The sequence below is a fragment of the Humulus lupulus genome, chromosome 2, assembly GCF_963169125.1.
Source record: "Humulus lupulus chromosome 2, drHumLupu1.1, whole genome shotgun sequence".
In the NCBI taxonomy this organism is placed as follows: Eukaryota; Viridiplantae; Streptophyta; class Magnoliopsida; order Rosales; family Cannabaceae; genus Humulus; species Humulus lupulus.
In genome coordinates, this window is record NC_084794.1 from 4,153,988 (window position 1) to 4,177,255 (window position 23,268).

At 28.7% G+C, this 23,268-nt stretch overlaps 2 protein-coding genes across 2 annotated transcripts; both read right to left on the reverse strand.

Moving 5' to 3' along the window:
- Positions 1-4,628: 4,628 nt before the first annotated feature.
- LOC133820022 (ethylene-responsive transcription factor ERF086-like) lies at positions 4,629-5,731 on the reverse strand. Its single transcript, XM_062253419.1, has one exon. It carries the CDS (start codon positions 5,729-5,731, stop codon positions 4,682-4,684), a length of 1,050 nt encoding a protein of 349 aa, XP_062109403.1. The 3' UTR covers positions 4,629-4,681.
- A 9,088-nt stretch (positions 5,732-14,819) lies between these two features.
- On the reverse strand, positions 14,820-19,166 carry LOC133816952 (nudix hydrolase 13, mitochondrial-like). Its single transcript, XM_062249305.1, has 6 exons — positions 19,028-19,166; positions 18,752-18,844; positions 17,026-17,125; positions 16,812-16,895; positions 16,051-16,200; positions 14,820-15,395 (listed from the first exon to the last, which is right to left on the reverse strand). The coding sequence occupies exons 2-6, from the start codon at positions 18,826-18,828 to the stop codon at positions 15,045-15,047; spliced, it is 762 nt and encodes a 253-aa protein (XP_062105289.1). The 5' UTR covers positions 18,829-18,844; positions 19,028-19,166; the 3' UTR covers positions 14,820-15,044.
- Positions 19,167-23,268: the final 4,102 nt, after the last annotated feature.

Genomic DNA, 23,268 nt, shown 5'->3' on the forward strand with positions numbered 1-23,268 from the left:
GAAATTGTTTTTTTGGCGGAATAAATAATTAGTTATCATTATAGTGTAATAAATTGAATAAAGAAGAAAAATCAGTATACCAAGAATCCACTATATACCAAAGCTTGTTTTAGAAAATTTCCAAAAGATAAGATAAAACTCCTTTGTTTGATTTTAAATTTGGTCAAAATTCAATAATATATGTTCTCTTATTATAATTAATAAAATAATAAGTGCTTTACTATGTTTTGCAAAATAAATATTAGGAGAATTCTATGACACGCTTATTTCTGATCACTAAATAGTTTTTTAGTGTGATTTTTTTTATCACCGTATATATTGTAGTTATTTAAAATATCTTACAAATTTTTAAAAAATTCTAAATAATTTATAGTACTGAAAACTAGGTTAAAACATGATATTTTCCATGCACATAAAAAAAATTAGTCACGGGTGTACCAACTTGTTTCTAAACTAATTTTTGACATTGTAAATTATTTGGAATTTTCTAAAAATTTGCAGAATACTCTAAATAACTACAATATATACGGTCATAAAAAAAATGATACCAAAAATTGTTCACTAGTCGAGAACACAAAAGAATCCCATCGGTAAAACTCTTTTTGAAACTCCTAACGTAAAAATATCCTAAAATATTATTATTATTATTATCCGAATTTTTAATATATTTATGATAATGCAAAACTAAAAATAAAAATAAAAATATGATATTTTATTTTGGAGTGACATTTGTTTGTGCTTCCGCGTATTGGACGCGGCCGATGCCCCATGCTGAGGTAAAGCTCCACGACTTAACTAATTCTAATTATAAAGTCCTAATCATAATTTTAATTTTAATTAATACTAATCCTAGTCCTAATTATTAGTACTATTTTTATTTATTTTATTTATTTTCTTCTATTTGAGTATTTAGTCCAAGTGTTTTTTGATTTGATAGCATTATTATGTGTTTATTTATATGTGCTACTACTATTACTATTAGTATCGTATGTCATAAAAACCACTAATTCTAAAATTCCAACTTCTCATTATTGTATTTGTTTATTAATGCGCCTATGGGGTCCTCTTACAAGACCAAGACCATATACCATGCCACAATCATATTATCTTATATCATTATATTTTTGGTAAATAAAAGGTATCATATCCATTTATTTTATCATGTGAAAATACTATTACATTAAAAAAAAATTTAATAAATAAATAAAAATAAAATATAGAATGGATAGGTGGTGTACTCACACCCTAGTTCTAGGTTACTTAAGAAATGTATTGGTGTCACATGTAAAATAGAAAAGAAACTTAGGGTGTGATTGGTAGGGGATTTGGAAATGATTTTATGATTTTGAAAACTTAAAATTTGTGGGACCTACCCAAATATTTGAGTGGTGGATTGTTTTTTAAAACTATATCCTAATCAGAATTCTAATTTTGTGTTGTTATTTAGAAAACAACAATTTTGTGTTTTCTCTGTTTTGTGATTTTTTCTCCAAAAACTTAAAATCAAAATCAGGATTTGTTTGTTCTCTCTACTCCTATCTTTTGTATCATTGCTTGTATTTATTTTATTTTTTTTGCCAACTTTTATGACTTGAGTATGTTCCCACTAGTAATAAGGTGTTTATGGAACATTTTATGACATTTATGCACAATTCAAAAATAAGTTGTGCTGGTATTTTTATAGATGACAATGCAATATTGTTATAAATTTAATCAATAATTATTATTAAATTTTAATTTATCAATATAATTAAATTTTACTTAATTAAATCTATTGATAAATCAAAATTTAATATTATACAACCTATGTATATAAAATATATAAAATTAAAATAATATTCAAATTCAGTTGTTCCAATCACATATATAGTTTATGTTATATTTTCAAATTTAATACCAATCACAGATTCATTTTTTTAAAACTTAAAAACAGTTTACTGACATTGAACCAATCACATTTTCAAAAACATGATTTTAGTCACTAAATTCATATTTTCATTTTAGAATCTCACTTTTCAAAAATACAGTTTTTTAATCGCGAACCAATCAGACCCTTAATAACCCACATTTTCTTAATAGTAAAATCTGCCTTGAAGTATTAGGAGTCAAAATTTAATATTGATGACAATTATATATAATTTGATATTAAATTAAATCTAGGGTCAACCTTATTTAATAGATGTTTAACCAAAAAACGATTTACCTGATGATGTGGCAAAATTAACATGCACGTGGGATACACGTGACCGTTTAAGTGAGTACGATCTGTTCGCCCGTCAACCAGAAGAGAATTCAATCAGCAGATGATATATTTTATGGGTGACCAGTCTGGTCACAACATTTCAGATATTCTCTGCAAATATGTAATTTCGCATTTATGTAATAATTGTGATTTCTATTATTATTTAGATACGCTTGTATTAAATGTAATTAAGGCACATCGGTCTATGAAGAACTCATTGAGCCTATAAATAAGACTTAAGGGCTCAAGAGAGATGACTTTTTGAATTTTGAGAGAGAATTATAGTGTTTTATCTGCCAAAATTTTATTCATTTCTAATCTTGTGAAACTCGTGAACCTTAGTTCATTGATCACAGTTTTTGAGATTCTACATTAATAAGAACACTAAGTGGATGTAGGTTATTACCATTACTTGGGGCCAATCACTCTAAACTTTGGTGTCGTTTATCTTTTTGTCTTTAATTCATCTTGTTTTTATCCGTGTCGTTGACCAAATCAAGGGTCAACAATAGAAATGAATAAAATTTACTATAGAATCATTTTCAAAAGGAAAATTTGCAGTAAAGATATTTAAATAGTTTAAAAGATTGTACTTAAGTCATTAAGTAGTTTTTTTTTTTTTTTTTTGCATCAGTATGTAGTCTGAGAAGTTGCACTTAAGTTACTAAATAAATTTTTGGTGATAAAAGTCAATAAGTAGTTTGAAATATTACATGTCACTAAGTAGTTTTTTGGTTGCCAAATTCATTTTTTATGCAAATTTTATCTCAATTTTAATTCATCAATAAAAATCCATATTTCTAACATCTGTTTAAACAAAATCAAAAGTTATAACATGAAAATAATTATTTAATTTTGATTAAACTAATTTTTAGACTACTTAATGACTTAAATATAATTTTTGAAACTACTTGATTCTCACCGCAAATTTTTCATATCAAAATAACTAATAAAAATGATACAATAGGTTCATCTTTGTTCACTATACATTTATTAATACTTTATTTCATTGTTTATAAGTTTATAAAAGGAATGTGTCCCTTCACTTGTTTCAAAATTCAAATCCACCATTTAAAATCATTAATATAGCCATATTATCAAATATCAACTAATGTCAACACAACATGATATAACCACAATCTTAAATATATATATTTATATAATAACATAAATTGGAACAAAGTCATTGGATGTATTGAAATCCTAACTCAAAATCATCATAACAAGTTGCAAAGAATAATGAAATTGATGACTCTATCTCTATCTCTCTTTCTCTTTCAATTCAGAAAAATAGTGTGGCTTCGTGGTACCTTCCAAACGTTGCAAAGTACAAAATTATAATGAAATAATATTATCATTATATGTCATTTTGAAATGAGTGGTTATGTGATATTTATGTATATTTATTGCAAATTTGTCTCATTCTTTCTATGAGTACAAGTTTTAGACGTAGCACAAAATTAAGCCAATAATTATCTTTTAAAATGAAACAAAATTCTCTTTCGTATCTTTGTGTGTGGGCCTAACGCTCTTCATCTCAACCGTGATTGGAATGTGTTTGGGCCCTTTTATGGGCCGCACTTTGGGCTTATCACTTCTTATGAAAGCCCATGGTAGAAGGGGAAAAGAAGCCCAACATATTACTTTTCTTGTCCCAATACAATGAATTCTACACAAATATTTCAATAATAATATAATTGAGTCTTGTTATTTGGTATTTTAAGGTGCTAAAAAACATATGATATGACACTTTATGATTGGTTAGTGATATCTCATAATGTTTATTAAATTCAAATAAGAGAGACCCAATATTAATTGGATTGCACCAATAATAGTACGCTACCTACTTATGATGTTGGACATCAGTATGCCCCAAGCAGTTCTCTAATAACCCCTTTAATTTTTTTTATTTAAAAATTTAGTGTTGATGTATACATTATTATTTTTTTTTTTTTGTACAATATAGTGTATAAAAGAATTTAAAAAATTGTCAATAAAAAATTAAAATTTTATGAAAAAAATAAATAATAATTACTAACTCAAAAACTTAATTGTTAATTTTGACTAATTAAACTACTAAACAACAAATATCTCAAGGAGATATTTATTTATGCTAAGATACCATATTATGAATCACTATTAATATTAATAAAATCTAAGAATTGCATTATTTTCACATAAAAAAAATAAGAATAAAAATAAAAAGTATCATTATCATTATTATATATTAATAATATTATAATCACAATTACACACGGAAGCACCATAAGCAAAACAAAGCAAACAAAAGAAGACAAGTGATGAGGAAACAAAAACAATAAAATTAGAGAGCAATAATAATAATTATAATTGTAATTAATAATAGATCATAACTATAAGTAAAAAAAACACTTAAACTACTAATAATGGAGATATAATGGCAATGGTTTTGAGATATCATCAGAAGAAAAAAGATGAAGAAGAAGCAGTGGAAGAAGCCGCCGCCGCAGCCAAGTCAAAAGGGTCGAGAGAAGGAATAAGTCCGGCATCGGAGACTGACGGCATAGTGCTAAACAAAGGACTGTGCGTTGCATTTGATCCATACAAATCGTTGTTCGAATAGTTATAATCCAACAACTCATTCGTTCCCATAATATTATGATTACTATTCCCAAAGAATCCACACGAACTAGCACTAGCAGTACTGATACTATGACGCCTCTGCTCATCTTCATGATCATAATAGCTAATAATCTCAGACTCTGGAAATGGTGGAAGCTCCGCCGAGGCCGCCGCCGCCGCCGCAGCCGAGTAGTTACCGTTGTAGTAGTTATTGTTATCACTACTACTGCTGAACATTATGGCTGCTGCTGCTGGTGGTGGTGGTTGTTCTTTCTCCTTCTCCTGATCGTAATAGCTATGGAAATAGTGTTCGTGTGGAGAAGAATTAGAAGAAGAAGAGAAGTAGTCGTAGTATTGTTGATTATGGCTGTTGTTAATCAAGTCCAGTTGCTTATCAGCTGCCATGATATTATTCATCATCAAGAACTGTTGTTGTTGTTGTTGTTGATGATGACGATCATGGTGGTCAGCCATGGTGATATTATTATTCGTCTGCTGCTGTTGCTGGTGGTGGTTGTGGTGGTGGTTGATGGCAGCGGAGGAGGAGAAGTTGAGATTTGTATTGGGGTCGTCCGGGGAGAGAATGGTGGTGAGGGCGGAGCCAGCAGGCATATCAGAGTAGACAAAGTTGGTCCGCGCACGAGAGCCTCTCATGGACCGAGCGGCTCGGTCGTATGCAAGGGCGGCTTCTTCGGCAGTGTCGAATGTTCCCAACCAGTGCCTCTCTTTCGTCGAAGGGTCTCTTATCTCGGCTGCATATCTGCCCCATGGCCTCCTCCTCACGCCGAGAAACCTCGCACCTTCGCCCTGCGCACCCTGCGCTGCTGCTGCTGCTGTTGAGCCTTGCTTCTTCATCGCCTTCTTGTTGCTCTTGATGATATTATTCATATCGTATTGTGTGTTTGTATATATACTTATATATATATGTGTATAGCTGGTCTGGTCAATATATGTTGTACTATATAATTGATCAAAGTCTCTGTTCTCTTGTCTATATTTATATATGTGTGTATGTGTGTGTGTGTCTTGGGAGTGTTGCATGTGAATAACTTTAAATAAGAGTCTCACTATGTATGACTTATACACATCATCAAAATCTTTACTTTATGAGTCCAATTTCATATGTCTTATTACTATTTCACCTTTTTGATTCTTTGATTAATAATATTAATTTGGGTTCGAAAAGAAAGAAAGTGATGAGTAGTAATTTGGTGTAATCATGCCATGGTTATTGAGATGAACCATCAGATATGGATCATATCAAACCGGACCCAACACCACTCATGTGATCATCATCAACCTCTCTCTTTAATAATTATTTTTTTTCTAATTATTTTGCATAATTAATATACTCTTTTTACAATAATTATTTTTGTAAAAAAAACTATCAAAAAGTGAAGTATATTATGTAAAATAACATTTGGCAATCCTCTGTTTTGAAATCTCAAATTTTATTATTATATTTTTATCAATATGATCAAATTGCTCTCAATTATACGTAATTAAGTAATTAAATTTGAATTGAAACTCATATATAATTGAAGACAATTTGGTCATATTAATCAAATTTAAGTCTAAGGTACCATATATATATATGTACGATTTTAAATTACAAGTACTAAATGAGTATTATTGAAAACATAAGTGATGACGTCGTTTTTCATCAATTTAAAAAAGAAGAGCAATTAAACAAAATATACCAGAGGAAATAAATACTATGAGCACGATTTTTTACGTAGTTCAGCAGTTAAAATTTGCCTAGTATCATGAGTCTGTGTTATTAACTTCTAGGAGTTCTCTGATAGCTTTTTGGAAGCAATTGTATAGAGTTTTCCCAATATCAATTTCTCTCTCCCATTAGAAATGAATTGTCTCACTATTTATAGAGTGGTTTACCGAATTTCTTCGTACAGATTTTGGGAAGTTATTCTACAAATCAATAAAAATAATGTCATTAAATGCATTCAGTTATCACATACGCGGTAATATCTCATGATATTTGAGATTTAATAACAAATTACATACAATCCCTTAAACATAGGGATTTTTCAACAATAAACACGTTCACACACAGCTGACGAGCTTGAATGCTAGATTCACACGCCTTCTAGACCATTTGCCTATTGCGAGCTCATCACATTGGTTCGCCCATGCTCCCAATAAGTAATGTTGACGAAATCATCCCCTTCGAGCTTACACATTTCGAGCTCGAACTGTCTTATTCGAGGGCAGGAAATAAATCAAAAAGTTTATACAAGTGTTGAACCATTTCCATTACGAGTTGCGAGCCTCACTTATAACCTCGGACCACCTCCGAGACTACGTAGTTCCCGAGGTTACCAATCCGACGTTGTCACTTACTGCTTAACGAGAGACTGTCTCTGATTTGCTGATCACGTGACGACAGTGCTAATCTCAAGCTTACACCTTATGGGCTTGAGTTTCGAGATCGAAAATTCTCATCTTGAAATCTGGGTGTAACAATAATGTATCAATTCTACATTTCGATAAAACACAAAATACCAAATGAATATTTGCGCTCTATATATCACTACACCAAAATATTTATTTTTTGTCAGTCAAACACATCAGTCAACGTAGTTGACTAATGTTGTTGACCGAGAATTAGCATTTGTGGCAGTTGAGCACCGCCACAAATGAAAGGCGATGCATGACAAATTATTATGATGAGTTACAAATGGTCATCAAACAAAGTATAAATATAATATGTATTTATCTATCTATATATATATATTACAGGTACTATATCATAATACCGGCCATGATAAGTATGCATGTTCGGTTAAGATATCATGTTTCATGATTATTCCCAATCAACCCTTTTTACTCATCACTAATTAGCACCCAAAAATAATTAAATAATAAACTAGAGATTTTCAAAAAAATATCCATATCTAAATCTCACATGCACTCCAATTATCTCTTCCTATATTTCTAAAATATTTAATATTATTTATCAAACCGTCCTAATACTGTTCCATGAATTAGGAACTAAAATTCACTACCCCCAAATCTAGTAAGTACTATTTAAATTATATAGTACTATTTCCTAACTAAAGTCTCATCATTAACCCTAAATTTCCTTATTTTTACATTATTTATATATAAATATGCATAATCAATAATGCACACATTATAATGATCAGTGCAGATGGATCAAGGTTGAGCAACCCCAGTCCTGTCATCATATCGATATAATTACATATATATATATGTATGAATATTCATATACATTTTGATAATAATTAGATCATTAAGTTCATTTCTGATCATGATTAAACCTTTTTTTGAGAGAACAATATTAGTAATCATTAGTACGTAGTTTCCACTTTGTTATTCATATAATTAATTTGCTGATTATGACTGAATAATAATTAATCTGTTTACGCATGCAATTAATTAATGCATCTTTCACATATCTATATATTATTAATTATTCCATAATGAAAAAAACATGCATGTGCATAAATATATCTACATTTTTATTTATATTTATATTACTCCAAGTACATGCACTTAATTAGCATTATTTACTTTTGTCAAAAAACAAAATTAGCATTATTTACCTAATTATTTTCTCATGTGTACTTAATAATTATACTAACTACTTCATTATACAAATATTAATATTTATTTTCAAATGTTTCCCTATAATTTATCATCTCTTAGATTTTGATAGAAATTTATATCTATATATTATAAGATCCTGTATTATTTAACTAATTATGCAAAATTTTCAAAAATTTAAATACTACATATATATATATATCATGAATATACAATACAAAAAATCTTAGTATAAAATTTGTGATTAAAGAAAAATTATTTTATCTATGTCATCTCACTAAAATGTCTGTGACTATAAAAGTATTATTAGTTACAAAAATCACAATTTGTCGTCACTAAATATATTTTTAGTCACAACAAACTTTATAACTAAAGTTAATAAGTTGTGACTAAAACTACATTAATGACAACTTATAATTAAATATGAATTTTTAGTTACAGTTAATTTTTTGTTGTGACTAAGAAGTTGTCACTAAAAATACTTTTATTTATTTGTAGTGATATATGTATGGAGAAGGGAAACTTGGAGGAAAATATATAAATATATAATATTGTAATGGGTATTAAATTATATATATTAAGAAGTAGATTAATTGGGAAAAGAGAGAAGTAGATTAATAATATATATTTAAATAATGAGGTTTCATAATCAACTTAATTAGATCATGTTAATTCTTATTAGTGAGGGGTTTAAGGAGCATTATTATTGCTCATCCATGTGCATCCAATTTTTTTACTCATAAAAATCAATGATAAGTTCCACAGTCTCATCTTCTATCTTTTCCACACCAGAAGCTTCCTTTTTAATTATCGATCTCTGTTTTTTATTCTCTATTTTGTTTTTTTCTTCTTAAATAAAAAAAAAAACTAAACTCTCTTTTCTCTAAATATATATGTATATATATATATATATTATAATGTAAGAGAAAGTGTCTTGTTGGGTTGCATGTGAGTGAAACATTTAGGCTCTCTTTTGAAGAAAACAAGATTTATAGGGCAATTAATTAACTAATTAAATTGACTGATATAGCTCTTAATTAACAGTATACCAAACTTAATTAGTCATGGTCTTTTGACCAAATGTCTCATTCTCATATTGTCCATTCACTCCCATTGTTTTGGTTTCTGTATTAAACCTTATAATAATGTAAATTGTGAGTAAGGTGACGAATCAACCATGTACTGCATGTTCCAAATATATATATTTATGGATAATACAATTTTCCACCCTTTATTTTAACTAAATATGTATTTGGACACTTTATTTTTAAAAATAATTTTTTGAATGATCTGTGTTTTGTAAATTAGTTCAGAATAGTCACCGAATACGATTTTAGTAAAAAAAAATCGATGTATGTTAGAGATCTATGTGTTTCTCATGCTAATAGTGTTAGATATTCATGTAATATCTTATCAATAATTTTGCATACAACTTAGAATATTATAAATAATTAAAGAATATAGAAAACATACATGATTCGGCCATAGAAAAAACGTGAGTCTTCCTCCCTAAGACCTCTATTTCTGAAGCAGATTATCAGACTACAAAATAGTGATGACTATTCATATATATAGAGTTAGTGATGTGACTTAGCTTATATTAACCTAGTTGGACTGAGCATCCTCATCAAATGTTTCAGTTAACTAGAAAGTCCACACTTTTGCCTCAACTAGACTATCATAGATACTAAGTACATAAACAAGAGATCACTAAAATTAAATGAGCTAGATCAGCAAAGAACTATTTATCGATCTATATATTTTATAAAATATGAAAATAAATAATGTAAGCCCAAATAAAAGTCTAACAAATAGTCATGTGAATAAAAGCAAATATTTTGACCAAAAATTAGATTTAATAAGGACTATTTTCAACTAATTTACAAAATATGGGCATGAAAAATAGTTTTCAAAAGAGATAGTCCAAATTCGTATTTAACAAAAAGAGATACTAATTAAGTCTAAAAGGGAATATTCAACTAAAAGTTTGGCTTAAAAATGCATTGGTATAAGCCATATATACTTGTAGTCTAGTCTTTTTGAAAGCTTAATTTGACTACATTGATAAGTATTATATATAAATATAGTATGAAATGGGTGGTGACATAGCATATATATATTATATTATATATATAGTATAATATAGTGCACATGCACACGTTGATCATAGTAAGAAAATATAGTAGCAGGTAGGGGACTTTGATTCATCCAAAGCAAGAAAAATAGAGCTAGGGGTCAAAAACCTACTACCATAAGACTTTAAGACTGACAAGGATTGGATTTGAGATTTTGATGAGTAAGTGAAAATAAAAAAAAAATTATGATCTTATTGGGATTTGTGGTATTCCCATTTTCCTTTGTTTTAATTAGTTTAAAGTATCTAATTAAATGCCAACTTTTGTCATCTTCGATGGGTCTTGATCATTTTTTTGGTTCTCTAAATGCATTTTTGGTCAATGATTCTTAAGGCAAGGGGATTACCATTCTCATCAAAAACCAAGATAGAGAGAAAGAGAATGAATGTGAGGTAGTTTTTATTGTATTTAATAGTTATCTTAATTAGTGGATAAGTATTGTAAACTCACACTTATGAGTGTTGGGTATTGGTTATGTCTTAAATTAGTTACCTATTTTAGCTTAAGTCAATATTTATAGAATTTTTAATTTGGGTTATAAGTATAGTGACATAAATTTGAATGAGTTTGAGTAATATTAAAAAAAAAATATTGTTTGATAAGAATTAGTGAGATAAGGAAAGATAGATGTAATGGATGATTTTGGAGTATATATGTCGAGAGAGATTAAGAAAAGAGACTTAGAGAGTCACTAGGGACATTGAACATACAAATTTTAACTTATATATTATTTAAACCTCTATACACATACATAATGTAATAATTCTTATTTTTCGAATGAGTAATGATACGTGCACACAAAATATATACTAAAATATTACATACTAATGACACGAGAGAGATTTTTGATATATAAGTCCCATAATTTTACCATATTATTTTGTAAAACATAATTTATTTTTAGAGTAATGTTGATATGTGCACCCAAACATTACAAATACTATTATGGCACTATTTTTTAAATGTTGGGCCTTAGTTTTGACAAATGTAATTGACAAAGCTAAACTGTCTTGTCGATCAGTGTGTGTAATGTTTAAGTGCATATTTTAAATGCACATATCATTATTCTTATTTTTATAATCGTTTACAACACAATATTTCAGACAAAATATTATTGAATGTGTATGTAAAGTTATTTTACAAAAAAATATATAATAAAAAGACCATTGTAAAAAAAAATAACTTAAAAAAATATTTTGTAAGGGTTTCATTTAGAATGTTGTTAAGGAGTATGACATTACGTCATTTATATAATTTAGTATGGACTTACACATATTTTAATTTAAAATATAATATATATATAAGGAACGTCTACAATGCATCTATTTTTTAGCAACTCCGGTGCATTATTTTTCTATTTTGGCACTTTGATAAATATAATCTCAAATTTTTTTATATGGCGGTGTACATTGTAGGTATTTAGAATATCGTGCAAATTTTCAAGAAATTCTGAATAGTTTATGAAACTGAAAACAGAGTTCAAACTGTCAAATTTTACATGCGTACACAAAAAAACAGACACGCGTCCAACAGACAGTTTAGACTCTGTTTCGGTACCATAATTTATTCAGAATTTCTTGAAAATTTGTAAGATGTTCTAGATAGCTATAATGTACACCATCATATAGAAAAATTTATGATTATAACTATTCAGGTGTTGAAATAGAAAAAAGATGCACCGGTATTGCAAAATAAGGAGATGCATTATAATCTCTCCATATATATATATATATTGATTTCTATTAAATTGCACCCACCCACCAATCAAGATAAGATGTTGTTCTCACCATAATTGCCATACATCAATGCTCTTTCATTTATTATTGTGTAACTCACTTGAATATGGTGGTGCCACATTTCTCAATTGCTAAAGATATATAAACAAATATTATATATATATATGGATGGAATTTCAATTGTAATATAGTGTTAGGAATATATAATTAATTAAAAATATGAAGCTAGCTAATTTCTCAAAGTTTTGGCTTTATAGTATATAGATGAGTGGGAAATTAAATTAATTAATTAATTAGTAGATAATTTGTCTTGATTAATGAGAATGGAGTGGAGAGGTTGTGGGAGGGAGACAAGAAAAAAACCAAAGGCAGAGAACATGAGACAATGTCCAATTGTGGGATTAATGCAAAAATTCAAAAGACATATATTCCCTTTTTTTAAGTCATATATGTCATGTGCCACCCTCATTTTCATATTCATAAAAACACCATTTTTTTAAACTTGGGATGAGAGTTGAAAGCTGCCCCGTCCCCAATCCAAATATGCTTTTCCCCAAAACTAGTAATTTGTCTTTGTCTTTCTTTTTAGTTTTTCAAAGCTTTCCACTCTAAAACTATATTCTCTATCTAGTTATTTTGGCCTTATTTAACTTTCTAAGGCTTGATGTAATTACACAACTTGGTATTAAAATTTGTAAACAATCAACCTTAAACATTATTAATATTTAAACACCAAATTATGCTCCAAAGATCGTTGCCATACATGATAGAGGAACATGAAAACTTAATAAATACTTAATTCATTATTGAATTAACTATGTTTATCCATATCACTAATTTTATGAAGTTTGTACGACCTAGTTTTGATATTTTTTTGCGAAATGACATCCGACACTCCAGACAATTGGTCGAAAAATTTAGATAATTTGTCAAAATTTTAGACAGGGGTCATTTTGTAAAAAAATATCAAAACTAGTTTAAAGTGCAAAATATTTTCAAAAAAGAAATCATTTTCATCAATTACTCAATTATATATATACTAGATACAAGTAACGTGTAATGCACATTAACTTAGTTTTATTTATCGAATTTATTAATTATTTTTATTGAATTTGTATCATTGTCATATAAATTTTAATTAAATCAATAATATTATATATAAAATAATGACATAAACATATTAAAAGAAAAATTAAATCAAAATATTGTTTATGGTTTTCTAAATATATATATAATATGATAATTTTTTTACATATAAATACTAATTTTTTTAATAAAAATTAAGATTATGTATTATATATATAATTGTTATAATGATATTTTATAATATTTAAATTTATATTAATATAAGTATTTAATATCTAGTTTTGTATTAAATATCATTATAATAATATTTGAATTCATATTAATATAATTATAATTAGTAAAATTTATGATTATATATTATTATCATAATAATATATTTTATAACTTTTGAATTTATATTAATATAATTAATAAATATATATTTTTAATTAGTTTTAAAAGTATATTCTATTAAATATTTAGAATATTCTGTTAAATTAAAAAAAAAACTCTTAAAACTAAAAATTTCATTTATTTACGTGTGTGTATATAAAATAAACTTATCAAATTAACTTTCTCACATCTATCACAATTCACAATATTTTGTATAAAAATAAATGATTGAAGAAAATTTGAAAATTAATGAATTGAAAAGAGAAATTTTAATTAAAAAACAACGCAAAAAAAAAAACGAATAAAGTTGAGGAATATTTAACTAAAATGTAAGTTGTTACTTTTCTAAAAAAAATTAGATATAAAGTATATACTTTTTTTCTTTAACTAGAAGCTCTTAAAAATGGACATATAATATAAATTTATTATAGGAAATTCCCCTATCTACATTTGGAGATACTCAAAATTGCTATTAGTCAAAGGAAATAACTAGGGGTGAACATTTGACTCATAAAATTTGTCCGAACCGCAACCCAAAAACTTATTTTTTGACAAAATTCGTCGGATTCGGGTTAAATCCAGCCCGAACTCGGCAGAGTTTGTGTCGGGTTTGGAGTTTTGCATTTAGAGTATCACGGGTTCGGGTTTAGACTCGAAATAAATTTTAAAAACCTGATTTTTTTTTAAAAATTTTTAAAACATTTTTTCCCCTCATCTTCAAAATTAAGAAAGAACTCTAAAATTTTTTTACCAAGACCCAATTTGTAAAAAAATCAATTGAATTAAACAAACAACAAACTTTAAAAATTAAAAAAGTGTTAAAAAATGGTATTTTTAAAAAATTTGTACCAAGGCCCATTTTCGGTCCAAAGCCCAATTGGCCCAGCCTAACCCGAAATCCGAACCCATCCGACCCGACCAAACCCGAAACCCAAATTTGAAGAAAAACCCGAAAAATTCAAACCAGATTCAGTACTACTTTTCTCTACCCAAAACACGCAAAACCTGAACCCAATGCATCAAAAACTCAAAAATCCGACCCGTGTGCACCCCTAGAAATAACAATAAAATTAGCACCACACTATCTTTTTTTTTATTATTCATAAAAAGAAAGACAAAATCATGTTAATACCACTATTTTTTTTTTTTTTTTTTGAACTAAGGTTCTTGGGCCTAATTCAAGACTCAAATTTCAGACATAACTACAGTCCTGAAAGTTCAAGTTAACACCACTATTGACAATTGACTATTAAGCAAAAAGTTGTTGTACACTACTACACTAATTTACAATTGAGAGTCTACTTTGACACAATTATATAGAAAGAGATCTTTTGAACCTCCACCAGGATTCAAACTCATGTCAGAGGCAAGGCATATGCCAATTGAATGGCTAATAACATGGTGACTGGTACTAGAACTTGAACCCTTTACAACACTACAATCAGAAGAAGAAGAAGACACCATTTGACAATCTTCCACAACTTGACGAGCATCTGATACTGCTTTTATCTCGTCTTCTTTTTTGTCCGTCTCCTTCTCCTCCTCCAACTCGGCCGCCATCACTCTTAGAAACGCCTCCAGTGCCTCGCGCATCCATTCATAGCGGCACAACTCAAATGCCTCATTAATTTTTAGCTGTAGGAAAAATGTTTGAGTATTATTATCGGATAACTTGAAAAGCACCTGCTTTTAAGATTAATCAACTAAAAATAGCCACCAAATACATTTAGTTTAATATTACTTATATTTATAATTACATTTCCCTTAGTATTACTTGAAAAGTACACTAACTATGTTGTGAGTCTTTGAGCATAAAAAAATTGTATAGCAGGAATAGTAACTAAAATATTGGGTATAAAAAGAAAAAATTTCAAAATATGACTACAAATGAGAGATAAAATAGGTACCCTACTTAATTTTCACTATTATTATTATTATGTCATCACTCAATTCATAAGGCCTTGTTTGGGCTTTGGATTCTGGTAACGAAAAAATTCATGAGGGAAAACAGAAGGAAAAAGACGAAAGAAAATGTTTTCTACAAATTTGATAAGAGACTTTTTTTTAAAATTTTTTTTTTTGTAGATATTTACAATTGTTGTAAATTTTAAAAAATTATACTATATTTAAGTTTTGATTTAAAAAAATCTTAATCTATTGAATCAATCCAAACATGAGAAAATGGAATTCTTTGAATTTCATTTTTTTTTTCTTAATTAAAATCCAATGTCCAAACAAGATCTAAGTGTTTGCGGATTCAATCAAGTTTGTTTTAAAAAGAGATACTAACCCATCTTCTATCACGATTTTGCCTCTCTGGCCAGGCTTCGAGTATCTCAGTGACTTCCATTGCAAACATATAGCCTTTGCAGCCACCTTCCATGCTGCAATTGTTCTCTCTGCTCTTGCTTCTGAATTCCCATTCTCCTAATGGAGTTTCCTGCACACAAAAAAACACATATATATTGAAAACTAGTACTCATCTCAACTCTAGTACTAAAAACATATAAATTTAAACTAAGCCCTTCAATTAATTCTTTAATATTTGGAGACCAGAGTAAGTACCCAAAAGAACCTCAACCTTGTAAGAGCTTAATCCGTTATATTTGAAGATCAAGTAACTAAAGCAATTATCATGTAGGTACCCAGAAGAGACTCGAACCTCGAACTTTGTGGAAGTAAGCTCCCCGCTTAATTTTATAATATTTGGAACTAGGAAACTATAACAATTGCTATGTAGGTACACCGAGAAGAGACTCGAACCTCAAACTTTATGAAAGTAGATCGGTATTTGAGCTACCCCTATTGGGTGCCAGCTCTAAGTACTAATAGGTTCTAATCATACTCATTTTCGGCATAGAGTGTTGCTATTTGGCACCTTAAGGTGTCCAACACCATCACATAAGGTGTTATCTCATGATTGGTTAGCGATACCCCAAAATAATTATTAAATTCAAATAAGTGGGATCTGATATTGAATTGCACCAAAATCAGTAGGTCACTTGTGGTGCTATTTATCAATTCTCTTTGGCATATGGAAAAGGGACTTACTCTGAGAATTCCTATGACCCCTGCTTCCTCTAGAGCTTCACGGCAAGCAGCCTCTTCACGAGTCTCATCGTCTTCCCATCCACCCTGATCATGACAAAGTCAACATACATAGACAAGTATAGAGTTGTTAGAATCTGCTTGATTGGTCAGTTTTAATTGCTGAATTAACAGTCATAATATGAAAGAAGAAGAGTATCTAATTCTATTCACTTACTTTTGGGAACACTAAATCATTTCGATTTGGTGAAGAAACCATAAGAACTTGTATGCTGTAATTTTCTTCCTCATCTTTGGTCAACCGGTAAGGAATGCATCTGTGCTTGTAACAAAATAAATAAGAGTAAGTAACCAACTTAACATGTAAGCTCTGGATAATATAAAGTTGTGTATATGTATTTTACATTCATATTAATGAAAAAGATTGAAAGTAATGATCCCTCTTTTAGAACATTGTGAAAAAAATATAAACATCTTTTTTAGCTTGGGAAAAAAGGGGATCATGCATGTTGCTAATCTCATTCCTATTCCCATCCCTATCTTTGTCGGTTGTAGTAGTAATCTTGTGTACCGACATAGAGCGAAAGGGCCCTTATCGATTTCTCATATATCGGCCCAATAAGTGAGGCCCAATGCTTCAATAGCCCAAGACCATTGGCTTAGATGGATCTACACCTAAGTCAGGCCCGATGCTTCAATGGCCCAAGGCCATTGACTTAGATGGATCTTCACCTAAGTCAGGCCCAATGCTTCAATAGCCCAAGACCATTGGCTTAGATGGATCTACACACCTAAGTCAAGTCCAGTGTTCTTCAATAGCCAAGGGCATCAACTTGCTTGGATCTACACCTAAGCAAGACCTAATGCTCCAATAGCTCAAGGCCATTAGCTTAGATAGATCTACACCTAAGTCCGACCCAATGCTTCAATAGCCCAAGGCCATTGACCTATAGGGATCTACACTCGAGCCGGGCCCAATGCTTCAATAGCCCAAAGCTATCGACTTAGAGGGATTTACACCAAAGGCACCATTGACCTACAAAGATCTACACCCCGAGCCTAGCCCAGTGCTACAATAGCCTAAGGCTTGAGAATGGCAAGAGATTCATTATACAGCGAAATGATAATTACGAGACTCGAACTCTAAACAAAAAAATACAAATTATATAAAACCAAATAAGGTAAAGGCATCCTAGAGGTAGTGGTATAATATAAGAGAAATAAATATTTGGAGTACGTAGTTTAATTTTTTCATTCTTGGTCTTATTGCTAGCAAATTTTATATATATTAAGCTAGTAATCAAGGGGATATGTTCATATCATGTTTGAATGAAATATGTCTATGTCCAAATCCAATCATATTATCTTTTATTTTATCTTTCTTCAAACATGAAATGATTCAAATGGAGGTTATCAATGTCCACACACACACACATATATATATATATATATAAAAAAAAACATTAAATTGACAAAATTCAAAAGAGGGTATTAATTAACTATGTCCCTCAACAAACAACCCCTTGTGTCCTTTCTAACTAAAGAAAGGCCAAAACATTGATTGAATGAAAAACAAATTATTAACTAATAATATTACTTATTTAATTACTAATTAACAACACTTCACAAATAAGACAAAATAAAATTATTATCTCTCTCTCTCTAAGTCAACGTTGTAGGTCCACCTAGGTTATTGCAATTAATCCAGAGATCAAGAAGATTAAAAATGATTGAAATTAAGTGCATATACATATATATATATACAAGCATATACATATAAATGATATAAGTAAATAAAGTGAAGTTATTAAGTAGTGTTAAAAGGGTTTAATTAAAAAGTTTGAAATTATCAGAGAAAAATAATGAAAGAACAAGAGAAAGAGAGACACACACACAGATATCTATATTTATTTATATATATATAAATATATATATATATATACCCTGAAACAAGGCGAAGATTGTTGTGATATCGTTGTCTATGGCGTCCAGTTCTTGCCAAGAACTCCATGGATGACATTATTACAATACTACAACTACAGTTGGATATGAACACAAATTAGATAATAAGGTTGAAATGAATTAATATTCTATATAACAGAGAATAATAAAGAAAAAAGAAGAAGAAGAAGAAAGAAAGATGAGATTTTCAAAGGCAAAAGTAACAGCTTTAGCTTCTGTTTATATACATATATATATATATATATTTATAGACTTACATAACAACTTAACAACGACTCCAGCTGCATGCTTCTAGCTCCCACCATTTTTGTATATATAAACTTTGATGTGTATATATATATATAGATATAGATATATAGATATAGGTGAAGAGATAATAATAAGGTATTGTAGTGATGGGAGACACGTGGGGCTGAGATTCAAGTTGGGTACACATAATAAAGCTACAGACGAAGACGAAGTCAATTCGCATGGCCTCACTCTCTCTCTATTAAATATTATGCACCTTTTTTATTTCTTTAATTTAATTAATTAATAATTCTGCTTGATTAGCTTCCGAGAAACTAAATATTCAAATTATTTTTAAGTAAAAACTACTCCACAAAAACCCTACAAATATATATATATATATATACATAGGACAATTTTTTTATCGTGCTTCACTTTAAGCCGTATTGGTAGGGCTCTCAGTGTTTTTTGATCCGTGAACAGTTTTCGATGCGACTTTTTTTTATGACCGTGTATATTGTAACTATTTAGAGCATCTTGCAAATTTTCAGAAAATTTTGAATTGTTTACAGTACTGAAAACTAGGTTCAAACATGTTGTTTTCCACGCGCATAAAAGAAATTAGTCACGCGTGTAACAACATGTTTGAACATAATTTTCGGTACTGTAAACTATTCGGAATTTTCTGAAAATTTGCAGTATACTCTAAATAGCTACAATATATACTGTCATAAAAAAAAATCACATCGAAAACTATTTACGAGTCTAGAACACTGAGAGCCCCACCAGTAAGACTTAAAATAAAGCTCATATATATATATATAATATAGATTCCATTATAGGATGGAGATATATATAATCAGAAATGGATTAATCTAACATAATATCGATCAGTAACACTAGCTTCTAATTTTTGCACTTATAAAAAAATATAAATATATAGATGAGGAATATCGATCGTGGTAGAGCATATATACCTTGATCAAGATATATTATTGCTTTGAATCTATACTATCTTTTTTACAAGAACACACTATATGATACAGTTATTCGAGATTTTTTACAAAATTTTAGAAAATTATTTAAGAAATTTAGAATAATTTAGAATGTTAAAATAGAAATTTAAATAATTATTGTAGGTATATATAAATATTGAAATAAACATACACTAAAATATTTAAAACTTAATTTTTAATTTCTTAAATTATTCAGAATTTCGTGTAAAGATTTTAGTATGTACAATTATGTAAAAGAAATTAGTATTGTAACCTATTTATATACTAAAAATATCTGTAAATAAAAATTAAAAGTAATTACTACTGTAAGATATATATATGTACATATATTTATATATAGATATGAGGAAATGAAGGTGTGGCAGAAGAAGGACCAAGGAAGTTTCGGTAGGTCTGTAAGTGGAGCTGTTTAATTAATTAATTAATTAATTAATAATTAAATTTTGTTTGCATTTATATATATAATAATAAAAGTTGATATCGAATCAGAATAATTATAATTGCCATTTTCGTTCGCATCCATATAGCTAATAGCTTTTCAATTTACTTTTATGAGAAAGGAAAGATTGAAGCAATTAAGAAAAGACTTGAGAAAGCAATCCAAAAAGCTAACTATACATAACACAAATCAATATGCCAACGCAACCATATAACCATAGTTTATATTCTTATACATTTTGTCTCGTTCGAAGATAAATTTTGTTCGGTTTATAATTTTTGAGAAAGATTCCCTGACAAAATGATGTATTTTTTTTTAAGTTATTTTGTATTCTGGCCTAATTTTGAATTTTTTTTGTAAAATAATCTCTAATATTCCAAACAACTGATTAAAATTTTAGACAGAAATAATTTTACAAAAACATATCAAAATAAGAACTCAAAATGCAAAATAACTTCAAAAAAAGAAACAATTTTTATTATCTATTCTTTCTTAGAATAATCGAACAGTTATCAATTATTAGAAACCTAATCGATCTCTCACCGGATATCAAAATTTTTAATTGGCATGCCATTTACTTAAATTAAATGTAAGAATAGGAATGAAAGTGTGCATCACTTGTTGGATCATCAATAGTACCATTATTGATGAAAGACAGTGACATTGATCATACCAAAGCCCCACATGCATATGCAATGCATGCATGCCGACCTTATATACTATTTAATTAAGTTCATATATATATACATACAAATATATATTAATATTATGTATATTGAATGCATATACATATACATTTTATATATATATATATATAATGATCGATCATTGATTATCATATTCATTATTACATGCACCCTCTTCTCTGATCCTTCTCATTATCTAATAATAACTTCTTAAAGATACTTTTTGTTTTCCAAAAGTTTTGATTACCAACGTGGGATCAGCTTAATTATTAATTAATCCTGATTCATGTAGTAATATATATATATATATAGAATAATGTTATATCACTTTTAAGATGAGCCAACAGTATTTCATTCACTTATTGGTATAAAAATATGGCACATTAATAACTATTTTTTTTCTAAAAAAAAATTATAAATAAATATAAAGCACATCGAATACATAGATTAAGAGTATATAAAACCATTACTTATATAGTACAATTTTTTTTATAGGGGCTTCATTTTAAGCTATATCGGTAGGACTCACAGTGTTTCTCGACCTGTGAATAATTTTCGGCGTGATTTTTTTTATGACCATGTATATTGTAGCTACTTAAAAGCATTTTGCAAATTTTCAGAAAATTCCGAATAGTTTACAGTACCGAAAACTAGGTTTAAACATATTGTTTTCCACGCGCATAAAAAAAATTAGTCATGCGTACAACAACATGTTTGAACCTAGTTTTCGGTACTGTAAACTATTCGGAATTTTCTGAAAATTTGCAGGATACTCTAAATAGCTACAGTATACATGGCCATAAAAAAAGTCGCGCCGAAAACTGTTCACGGGTTGAGAAAGAGCCCTACCGGTAGGGCTTAAAGTGAAGCCCCTATAGGAGAATTCCCCTACTTATATATATATATGAAAAATTATGTGGTAGGTATTCCTTTTTATTTTACTCGAACAATAGCCTTTGTATAGGCATGTGGGAGTATTTTTACTCACTACTAAAAATATAGACTTTTACTTCGGTTATTATACTAAGCATATAAAAAAAAACTGAAATAAAAGCCTTTTTAAACTCTTTTACTTTGCTTTTCAATTTGGCGCTTCAAAAAAATTACATACTACTTCGCTTTTTTAAAAAAGCGAAGTTGAAAATTCAATTGAAAGCGGGTCATGTTTGGTTGCACAGGCCCGTGATTTTTGTTTAGAGAGAATAAAGATGTGAAAAAATGGTCAAGCCAAACGCGTCCCTTGTGCACTTTCTACTTCGGTTTTTAGGTAAAAACTGAAGTAGAAGAGTTATATAACCCTCTTCTCCCTCCTGAACGGTCATATACCCTCTCTCTCCTCTGTAGAAAAAACTCCAAAACCTCCATTAACGAACCGTGAGCCAACACCATTTTCGTTTTTCAAAGCTTTTTTTTTCATTATTTCTTACCACTTTTTTTTCATTATTTCTTACCAGCTTTTTTCATTATAAACCGAAATATAGCCCCAAAATCTTTTTTTTTTTTGAGAAAAAAAATACATTTGGTCGTGAGTATTATTTCTCATGGTTTCTTGGTGTTTCTTACCGGATTTTGACCGGATTTTTGTCATTGCAAGGTGTTTTTTAGCTTCAAAACAAGTGTGGATTACTAAAACATTGTTTTGATGATAATTTTTTATTTTTCTATATTTATTTTTTATTTTTTATATATTATTCCGAATTTTATAATTAAAATTATTAATATTTTGTTAACTTTTCTAATTATTTGTTTATTTTGTTATTTTGAATAATGTGATAAAAATTTGGTTTATTATAAATATATATATATATGTATATTAGTAAATTTTAGAAATTGCGACAAGAGATGAATTTGCTTTTTATATATTTGAAAAAATAAATAGCTTGAAGATGATCAAAGTGTTGTTCATTAGTTTCTATAACTAGTTTGATTTTTTTTTATTTATTGGTTTGATAATTAATTATGTAAGTAATGTTTTAGTAGGGTCGTCGATTGAGTGGTGAACTTTATTGTTCATTTCGGGTGAATTGAAGAGTAATATTGAATGTTAGTTATTTTTTATTTTTATTTATATTACTACAAGATTTATGTGTAAAGATAAGACTGATTAAATCATGCATATTGGATTTAGT

Coding starts and splice junctions, on each gene's coding strand:
- LOC133816952 (XM_062249305.1), bottom strand. CDS start 18,828: ATGTCATCCATGGAGTTCTTGGCAAGAACTGGACGCCATAGACAACGA. Junction 16,896..17,025: donor ATGATTTAGTGTTCCCAAAA/GTAAGTGAATAG, acceptor TGTCATGATCAG/GGTGGATGGGAAGACGATGA. Junction 16,201..16,811: donor GGGTCATAGGAATTCTCAGA/GTAAGTCCCTTT, acceptor TTTTGTGTGCAG/GAAACTCCATTAGGAGAATG.
- LOC133820022 (XM_062253419.1), bottom strand. CDS start 5,731: ATGAATAATATCATCAAGAGCAACAAGAAGGCGATGAAGAAGCAAGGC.